The 10287-nt window shown below is 42.0% G+C and overlaps 1 protein-coding gene across 1 annotated transcript; it reads left to right on the top strand.

Moving 5' to 3' along the window:
* The first annotated feature begins 6387 nt into the window (after window positions 1–6387).
* On the top strand, window positions 6388–9939 carry cbln4 (cerebellin 4 precursor). The gene is made up of 3 exons (XM_041946349.1): window positions 6388–6654; window positions 7832–7948; window positions 9742–9939. Exons 1-3 carry the CDS (start codon window positions 6388–6390, stop codon window positions 9937–9939), a joined length of 582 nt encoding a protein of 193 aa, XP_041802283.1.
* Window positions 9940–10287: the final 348 nt, after the last annotated feature.

Below are 10287 nucleotides of genomic sequence, written 5' to 3' on the forward strand. Positions count from 1 at the left end.
CTCCATCCTCGCTTGTGAACCACTGAGTCTTTCCAGGATGCTCCTTTAATACCCAATCATGATACTATCACCTGTTACCAATCAGCCTGTTTACCTGTGGAATGTTCCAAACAGGTGTTTTTGGAGCATTCCACATCTTTCCCAGTCTTTAGTTGCTCCTGTCACAACTTGTTAGAAACATGTTGCTGCATTAAATTCAGAATAAGCAGATATTTACAAAAACCAATGAAGCTGATGAGGTCAAACATTAAATATATTGTCATCTGTTGTTTTCAATTGAGGAGATGTCAAAAAGGATCAGCAAATGATCACATTTTGTTATACACTGTGTCCCAACTTCTTTGGAATGAGCGTCGTAGAAGCAGCACAGGTGTTACTAACAACATTAACAATGGCTCCATTCTGTTCAAGTCTCCCAGTAAACTAAGACAGCGTGACAGCGAGCCAGCCCGAACAAAGCAGGACCCTGCAACACCTGTGCTTTTCTTTCTGTGACACGTCAAAAAGTCTGCAGTAAAAAAAAGAGGATTACAGTTACCTCCTTAATTTTTGTGATTGCTGAGCGACGTTGCATTAATGAATTTCAAAAGAAGGCACAGTCACATGCTCTATGCAGATTTGTATGTGGTGCCATGTTGGACGGCATTAGTGGTTTGCTCTGAGTATACTGCCTGCCTAATTGGCAGCAGAGGGAATAAAACAAATTTGCATTTGACCAAAAGTGGTGGCATTACAATGGCGTCAATGTACCTGCCTGCTCATTTAAAGCTGCTCCAATCAGAGGTGCTGACAGTGGGTCCAATGACCACTGTGACGTGAAACGTGCTGCTCAAAGTGAAGAACTGGTCCAAGATCAGGGTAGTTTGTGAAATAGCCATGAGATCAAAAGATTTGTGTACATGGACATGAAGGTCTCCTTTCATGATGCTCAGCATGACTTTAAGACTAACAAGGACGAGTTTAGCACAAGAGCGACAAAGCTGACGTAGCAAGGTGGCTGTTGTGGACGGATGGATCAAACACAGTACACCTTTAACACAGTATGAGAAACCAACAGTCAACTCTGATATAAGTTATTTTAACTCAACTATAACCTTTTCCGAAACCAAATCAAGTTCTGGCGCCTCTCATCTAAACAAAACGTTCCAATAACAAGTAACTTTCTCACAATGTTCTAAGAATGTTATGCACATATTTTTGGTCAAAAATTGGTCCCAAAATGTTCTAATTTTAACAACATTCAGGAATTGTAACAGTAACGCCAGTTTTACCTGAGAAAAACTTGCCAAAAACGTTCAATAAACATTCTCACAACCAAAAAAATAATGTTCCCAGAATGTTTTGGGTGCTAGATGGGCTAAACCTAACCAAACTGCGACTGTCACCTGACATGTTTTTCAGAAAGCTTTATTTTGAAAGTCTAACCAGACGTTTGCATATTTATTATTGCTAACTTGACTGTGGAATAACATGGTGTAGGCATTAAAGATCCTTCCAACTGAAATATATTAGTTTGAAAGTCATGCTGATTGTTATGGAAAAATGCAAAATCTGGTCCATGAACTCAAATCCTATAGATTTTTATAGAGAATTTTGTGACTGCTTGACCAGCAGCCATGAGACTGTGTTGGATGAACCCACAGAGAACGATCTCCCACAGTTCACCTCAGGTCTGCAGAGGACTTCAGCGTTGTTCAGCTCATTGTGTTTGTTGCATGATTCACAATCTTCTCTCATTGCTCTCATTTCATTAAAGAAATAATAAAAAAAAAGGTCAGTTAACCCCTGTACGCTACCTGCTTAGCAGCAAACAACACAATCAGCAGCTAGCAGCTGAACATAGTGGAGCATTTAGTGTCCAGATCTTTTCCCAGGAGTTAGAGGAGACTGAATCGAGCTAAAAGGAGAGCGAATATTAGACTCCAAATCAATGCATCCCAACCATTTGACATATTTTTTAAATACGGATCAACTTTAAGTGCTGCTAATGTGTCAATGTTTTGTTTACAGCTCATTTCTTAGCCACCATGAGGCTTAAAAATCAAGAGAAATATACTAAAATGCTGATTCAGACCCAGAAAATCTCTCCTCAGACATAATGTTAAATATGAAGGATAGCGGCTGCCGCTGCCAGTGACTGACAGCTGGTATCTCTGATTGCCTCTGGCCTATTGCCTGTATTACTGCGTAGAGAAGTGGTACATGCACTAATTTGGATTTATGTTTAATTAGCGTAAAAGTATATACAATGAGCCTGTGTCTTTTTGAAGATTACCAAAGCAGCTCATTACAGTATGTGCGACAGGGCTGTGTGACATGATCAGTGTGTTATATGCAGAGTACATAGCCTCCTTTAGACTACTAATTAAATTCCTGAGAGACTTTTTTCTTTTTATCAAGACCCAGTGATGGGTCTAAATTTTCCTCTTTCTTTTTATTTGTCCTTTTCAGATGATAAAACGACCCGAGTCCCCTATAGACTGCATTTGTTTAAAAGGAAGTAATTGCTGGAGGGAGCAGGTAAAACATTAACGTGATTTGTTTGCTGATAAGCGGTTTGAATATTTTCGTAGACGTCGTCTTACCTGGATGGTGGGTATGGCGGCGGTGCAGATTGCCGCACACACACACACACACACACACACACAAGCTGATGAAAGGATTTTTGCTTTAACCGGTTTTCTGGTCATTGAATTACTGAACCTCAGCACTGTGACACATGAGTGCTTGGGATAATGTTATGCATGTTCCAAGTAGTTTTCAGTACGTGCATCCCAAGGAGCACGGCTGTGATCAGCACTGAGGACAACAAGGTCCTCCTGAAAGACACAGTGCTGCAATATTAAACTACCTGAAATCTCATTTCTCATTTCAATTTGCGCTGCATTTACATCCTGAAATAATTCTTCAGTAGAAATAATAAGTTATAGTGAATGCAAAAAGGCCACGTGTCTCTTGACCTTGGAGGTCCTAGTTTCGCTGCTGCTGCTATTGGCCCTTGAGGTTTTTTCAGTGTGTCCTCTGCAAAAATGAGCAAACATTTATATTCTAACATTTCTTACAAATTTAGGAACCATCCCAGTGAGAAAGGAAACGGATGTAGACAGGTAGAGCGCATACTGTGATGGTTTAACAGCTTGTAAACAGGCAGTAAAATAAGTGAGCCAATGAATGAATAAATACATAAATGCAGTCATGTTTGCATGTATAAACAGGTCGCTGCTTGACAGTTCTGGAGGGCGCTAACCTAGCTTATTAGCCATGTTATATCCACTTCTATATTGTCAGAGTTGCGCTAGCATCAAGGGAGAATAGGTTTGAGCAGTTAGCCAGCTAGCTTGGATGACTTTTTCCCCCTGTTCAATAAAACTCTTTATTAAATTAAATGATGCACGATCCTGTGAAAAAAAAATGCCAGGGGGAGTAAATGACGCAGCACAGAGAAAATAGATAAAGGTTTGGACAGGTGTTGTCGCTGCTATGTGTCCTGATTGGCTAGCATGCGGTTAGCTCGTCTGCTACATGGTTAAGCAGCTAGCCCTGCAAGTAGCTTGCTGCTTAGTTCACTTAGCTTAGGCCGACTTAGTTACTGTCCACTGCTAGCTTATTGAAGCTAATGGCCTTTTAGCCTGCTAGCACATTACTATCTTTAAGCTGAACCTTTGTTTGTATCTGTGACAACAAAACTACATTTTTAAAGTAAAGTTATTTATGTGTCACATACAAAGGTTGAGCAATTCTTCCTTCACATGTTGGCTCACTTCAGGATCATTTTTTGTTTGTAATACTTAGATAATCAGATAACCTGAGCTATCGATGTCTGAGGTTTTGTGTAAAGGGGCCTCGGGTCAGCTAACAGGCAGCCATCATAAAGGTCAGGAAACGATCCCTCCCTGCAACATGGAAGACTTTCTCGGCACGTTAAAAGCCGGCGCCTCTCTGCCCTGATAACTCTATTACTATGGAAACATATCGACATGCATGACATTAGACGCTGAAGCGTTCGTCAGAGCTGGATGATGACACAGATCTCACAAAGTGGCAGCTCTGCCGGTTGTGGTTGTGATAACCTCCGATTGTCTTCCATTTCCAGAGAGACTGAAGCCCAGAACACAGTCTCTGCAGAAGATTAGTACATTTGCATTCAATGATCTAAAAACAGCAACTAAAAATAGCAAATATAAAACACCCTAGTCTTTTTTTTTAGATTTGAAAGGATGTATTGAATATATGCTACAGTTGATAGACAGATCGCCCATGTGATGACTTTATTTTGTGTTTTAAAATCCTGTAGAACTGAACAGGCCGTAACAGGCTGTAAGACCGCTGCCTGAAACTTGACCATACGCTCTCAGTGCGTTCTGCTTTTAATCATTTAGATGTGAAACACTTTTCACCACATATGTGTTGGCACAGGCTGATTTGTGTCAGGGTCACATCCATTTGGTCGCTGGCTGTTTAAAACTCCACCATTTTCTCACTTTCGGCAGTGTAACCTAATGATTTGTTGTTGCCCTGCCGCACGGATCAAAAGGCTCCATTCAAAAGCTCCGATTTAATGAGAAAGCAAATGAATCCCCAATATCGAATGTGGTTTTCAGGATTCAGGCTTATTTTAGTTTAATAGCACAAAGCGCACTTTACAAAGCCAATAATTAAAACGAGGTTTCTGAGGTCTGTTTGTCTATTGATTGATTTCATTTTAAGCCCCTGTTCAGCATTTATTAGCAGTATGTAAACACCTTTGCACTGCCCTGCATGTGTGAACTTGAATCTACAAACTATCATTGTGTATTTGTTTTTTAAATAGCAACATTAAGAATTTTACACGTATTTAAATTTTTTGCTTGAGTTTTTATCCTTTATTTCTTGCATTGACTCTTATTTTTCTAGTCTCTTCGTGCAGCCACGTTGCTTTTCGCTGCTTGTTTATGTGACAAATAAACCTTTGGGTCCTTTAATAAATAGCTTACAACACGCTGTAACTCTTCCTATAATTTATTAATGAAGCGTCTATTAATAAATACTTTACTCTCCACCACAGCTGAGCAAATCTATCCATCTATCCATCTATCTATCATTTGAAGGTGCAGTGTTTGTGTGTGTCCTCATGTTTGGAAGTCAGAGGAAGGACGTTAAAATTGATCTGCTGCTTTGTGGGGAGCCTGTCGTGACACGAGGACGGTCTCTAATCTCTTGTCAATACTCTCACAGGACACTTCGGATTACTTGTTGATTCAGCAGCAGAAGGTGACAGACGGCTGCATCTTACAGGGGTTGAGTGACACATGCATTAAAGCCAAAATCCCATTCCCGACAACATTAAAGGTCAAAACACATTAGATTCTTATTTTTTCCAGATTATGAGGGAAATGTTGATGGATTTGAAGGGAAACTTTTTAACAGAGGTGAGAAAAGTTTTTTTTTGCCACCCAGTGTCAGTGAGGCAAGTGTTGCTGCAGGTGAGACAGCACTGAATCCATGATGTCACCAAGACAACCACATAAAGACTAAAGGTCCCATCGCTGACCTCTGTGGAAGAGAAGCCTGGGAGATTTTCAGCCCACCTGTGCAATGAGATTATGATGAGTCACTACAGAATGGACATGGAGCTCTGGCAGTGCAAGAACAACAGTAAATCTCTTCTTCGAGAGCATTTTCACTTCTATACTTCCCACATTTCAGTCCTCACAGACTGAGAAATCATCAGAAAAGTGTTTGGCGATCATTATTTTATTTGTTCCTAGATCCGCAAAAAGGCCAGAACTTAATATTCATTCATCTTTTCATTGTCATTAACTCAGCCAATTAATTAATGTATATTTAAATTGGAAGCTAATTTATAGAGAATCAGAGAAATATAAGCTTTGGGCAAATTACGCAGGGACAGTTAATTATAAGTTCTACCACATGTGCGTGCGTAAAGTGGATGGCTGGGCGCGCACACAAGCAGCGCATCATTGCGGGGTAGAGCTGCTGTCAGACGCGTTGGTCGGAGTGGGAGTGAGGGCTATGGACGATTTATCGACTGATTGGCCTCTCAGACCGGATCACTCTTCTCTGAAACATTCCACATGGTCTGTTTCTGTCTCATCCGCGAGCTTTTAATGAAGTCTGAAAATGAGACGCATAGACCACGATCGGTGATCTCTGCGTCTCCCGGTTGTTTGCGAAAGGTTCAGCCTTCCTACGGATTCTGTTTTAGTTGATGTCTCACTCGGATATGGCACATTTGTGGATCCAATAAGAGAATATCAGAGCGTCAGACGCGTCTGCGGCGGGGGAGAGCAGTGGAGGGACTCGGAAACTTGTGAGGTGCAGGAGACGGTCTCTCGTTTTCGAATCGGCGCTGCCACAGCTGTCTCAGAGAGAGAGAGAGAGAGAGCCATGGTGAACCCCCTCGTACTGATGCTCAGCTGGACTGTGCTCTCTGAGGTGGCCCGAGCTCAGAATGACACGGAGCCGATTGTCCTGGAGGGAAAATGCCTCGTGGTCTGCGACTCTAACCCGACCACGGACTGGAAGGCTTCGTCCTCTCCGCTCGGCATCTCAGTGCGCGCCGCCAACTCCAAGGTGGCTTTCTCTGCAGTCCGGAGCAACAACCATGAGCCGTCGGAGATGAGCAACAAAACGAGAATAATCTACTTCGACCAGGTTAAGATGATTTTTATCAACTATACTCATGTCAAAAAGTGGCTAAATTCGCGTTATATGGCACTTTGCACATCACCTTTCCCCTGATATTCCTATCTGTCACACCTGAGAGTCTCCTATTCAGTTTGATCCCTTCTCTTTTGTGACAAACCGTCGTCCCTCCGCTCAGTTATGACTTGTGGTGCAGAACATGAGAGTCATTGCAGTGAAGACTTTGCTTTGACTTGCAGCTGCCGCGTGGATTTCACACGCAGGCAGGTCTGAAAGTGCCTGGATCATGTCCGGGAGCGGGCGTCCTGCAGAGCCCGCACACGCACCCCGCACGCACTCCTCACTCCGCCTCGTGCCACCCCACCACGCGCCGGCGCGCGCGCGCACACCCTCACCTGCGCGCAGCCCGCACGCGCAAACGCATCAGACGAACACAAACAAGCGTTGGATTAGTCACGCGGCGGCGGGCAGTGGAAGGTGTTTGCAACAAAAGCGCACAGCTGATCCTCTGCCTGCTCGTTTGAATGACATAACACGATGCTGTGCTGTCATAGCGCGCTGTCACTGATCTGATTGGTGTGGGGCGCGTGCACGCTGTTGCTATGAAAGCCACGTTTGTCAAAGGTCCCGGTTGAGGCTGCGGCGGTCCTTTAACAGGTGGGATCGAAGTGTTTGAGGCTCCGCGTGCTGAGAGGAGCTTCTGCTGCCTCCATCAGTCATGACCCGCAGAGCTCCCCCCTCTCTGTGCGGATGTAAATACTGTGCGTCTGATGTGACACCGACCCTTTTAGTGGCACTCATGAGGCAGTGTTAAGTGCTGTGCTGACTGACCCATTCAAGGCGGATCACTTTTAGCAAGCAGAAGGGAGAAAAATCATCTGAATCCAGCCTTTGACCTGAATGGAATCTGTCTCTAAAAGCTGCCGATGAGATTTAATTGTCGTCAAGCATCATTTTGGTTTAAATGCTGGGTTCAGGTCCACTGAGAAGAAGTGAATTATGGTAAATATTGTGTGAAGTGTGTCGCAGTGAGTTTGTGTCTGAGCGGGGGCAGCCTGGTGGCCAAGGCGCTGATTTAATATTTATGCTTTTAATCCTAAAGCCCCATTGAAATGAAGGCCTTCGCTGAAGTGCTGGCTGCACAAACACAGTTGTCATTGTGTGTTTTTGTCCTCCTCTCTCGCAGGTTCTGGTGAATATAGGAAACTACTTCACATTTGAATCAGTTTTCTTGTCCCCAAGAAAAGGAATCTACAGTTTTAACTTCCATGTCATTAAAGTGTACCAGAGCCAAACCATACAGGTACCGTTCTCGTTTATTCCACAGAGCTGTGCAGCTGATTCGGTTGTTAACCTGTTTTATTGGATTGATGCGGTCTTATTTAGGGACTGTCTGGAAATGCCTGGTGTGGGGAGGGGGTTGAAATCTGTTTCAATTTTTAAAAAAGGGAAATCCTCCACAGGATTATTAATATTTTATTCAGACCCTCCCCTGAATATCTCAAATGTGATAAAACAGTACTGGTGCAACTCAACTAACCCTATTAATAACTAAAAGAGGCGAAGCACATTCAGTTTAAGACGATATACCCGAACATTTAATCATAATATGTTAATGAAATAACAATTTTCATCCTTTTTTATGTTTTATTATTTTTTATTAGGAAACCAACAGGGGAAATTAAAACAGAGACATCTTTTAAATCACTTCTGAAAAAAACCTTTAACAAGTTTTATTTTTCATGATCATCCAATATATTTAAATGTCCTATTTGCTGGTTTTACAGTTTTACAGTTTAAGTCTTATATTATTGTTTTTTGGGTTTCTCGCTGTATCCGGTTCTCTGTACCGTCATTTTCAGATTAGATTAGATTAGATTAGAGTAGATTAGCCTTTATTTTGTCCCTTTTGGAGAAATTTGTCTTGGGCAGCACACACGTACGATCAAACTAACATCTTTCTCAGATCCACAAACACCAAAATGTTGCACAGGTGCCACACTCAGATGTTCTGACATTGATTCATACCTGCTCAGGTGACCTGTAGGCGTCAGCTCGTGCTCTTTGTGGAGGATGTGCTCTGAGTCACGGGTGATTTTGAGGCCTTGATTCATCGCTGTCTCCTCGAATATCTCCTGGAGGGACGATGAGGGCAACATGCCAATTATCTCTCCAGCCCCTCAGATCAGGTTTTGCAGTTGTGATTTAAGTTTCCTGGACAGGTTACTAAACCACGTTATGATGTCACAACGGATGAGATTCACTGGCTGTCCTGTAGGACAGTAACATAATGCTTTTATCCTCCACGTCAAAAAGTCTTCACACAGATGCCGACTGATTCATGAACAAACACACTCCAGCTGACGAGCTCGTTGTAAATGAATACCTGAGGAGGTTTTACCTGCTCAACTCTCTCCCCTTAATTAAAACCACCAGATTTACTGGATTTTATTTAACAACAGCACTGAACTGATTGAATTTAGTTATAGTGCTTTAATTTTGGTTATTTGCACAAATAACAAGACACACACACACAAACACACACACACACACACAAATAATGCATTGAAACAGTCCATTTTAAAAACTAGGAAGTGTAAAATTATAAAGATATCTCCATATCACCAAAAAGAACCAAATAACACCCCAAATCAGTTTATCAGTTTATCAGTGAAGAAGAAAATACAGCTGCTGAAGATATGAGGGGAAAGTAGCTAAAAGCATAATGCTGTTTTTAAAAGTGCTATAAAAATAAATCTTATTATTATTATTTTAATGGTGGAGTGGCCTCATTTCAGCACAGAGAAAAAAACACACAACAACTCCCCCCCTAATAATTTACATACAGTCCCTTAATAAGGACTTACTGTGTTAGTGATGCTGGGAATAAATGCTTCATTATAAGACTTGATCCCCTTCCTTTCTATCTGATATACCATCAGCTCTCTCTCTTAGTATTTATACGTTAGTTTAACACTATTTTATCGAGGTCAGGTTAGGATGTTTCGAATAAGAAATAAACAACTCTAAAACATGTCTTTAAAGCTAATTATTATTTTTCCTTTACCGTTTCTAATTGTCATTTCTGTTGTCCAGGTGAACTTGATGTTGAATGGGAAACCGGTCATCTCCGCCTTCGCGGGCGACAAAGATGTAACTCGCGAGGCGGCAACCAATGGAGTTCTGCTCTATCTAGAAAAAGAGGACAAAGTCTACCTGAAGCTGGAGAAGGGAAACCTAGTCGGTGGATGGCAATACTCAACGTTCTCTGGCTTTCTTGTGTTCCCTCTGTAAAAAAAAAAAGAAAAAGAAAAGAAAAAAAAGAAGATTGTAAGCAGAATGACTTCTTCATAATGTGTGTGTCACTGTGTAATCAAAACATTGCCGCCGCGTCTGTTGGATATCGCCGAATGGTTGAACAAGTGATCGGAGGAGACAGGAAATGAGAAAATCGTTCACATTCTCTGGAAGTGCCCCCCGTCCAGATGAGAGACACTTGAAATGTTCCCTATCGCTACTGTATGTTCCCGTCACTCAAGCAGCCTCGCAGAGGAACACCAGAACATCCCAGAAGCGCTTCTCAAACTCTGACTCGTCGGGATATATTTAGCATACTGATTTTTTTTTTTTTTTTTTCATGGC

Source organism: Chelmon rostratus, chromosome 10, assembly GCF_017976325.1.
Source record: "Chelmon rostratus isolate fCheRos1 chromosome 10, fCheRos1.pri, whole genome shotgun sequence".
In the NCBI taxonomy this organism is placed as follows: domain Eukaryota; kingdom Metazoa; phylum Chordata; class Actinopteri; order Chaetodontiformes; family Chaetodontidae; genus Chelmon; species Chelmon rostratus.

What these genes read in the sequence shown, in the direction of transcription:
- cbln4 (XM_041946349.1), top strand. Translation starts at nt 6,388, where the DNA reads ATGGTGAACCCCCTCGTACTGATGCTCAGCTGGACTGTGCTCTCTGAG. An exon ending in GAATAATCTACTTCGACCAG is followed by an intron (nt 6,655 to 7,831) that starts GTTAAGATGATT and finishes CCTCTCTCGCAG; the next exon opens with GTTCTGGTGAATATAGGAAA. An exon ending in ACCAGAGCCAAACCATACAG is followed by an intron (nt 7,949 to 9,741) that starts GTACCGTTCTCG and finishes TCTGTTGTCCAG; the next exon opens with GTGAACTTGATGTTGAATGG.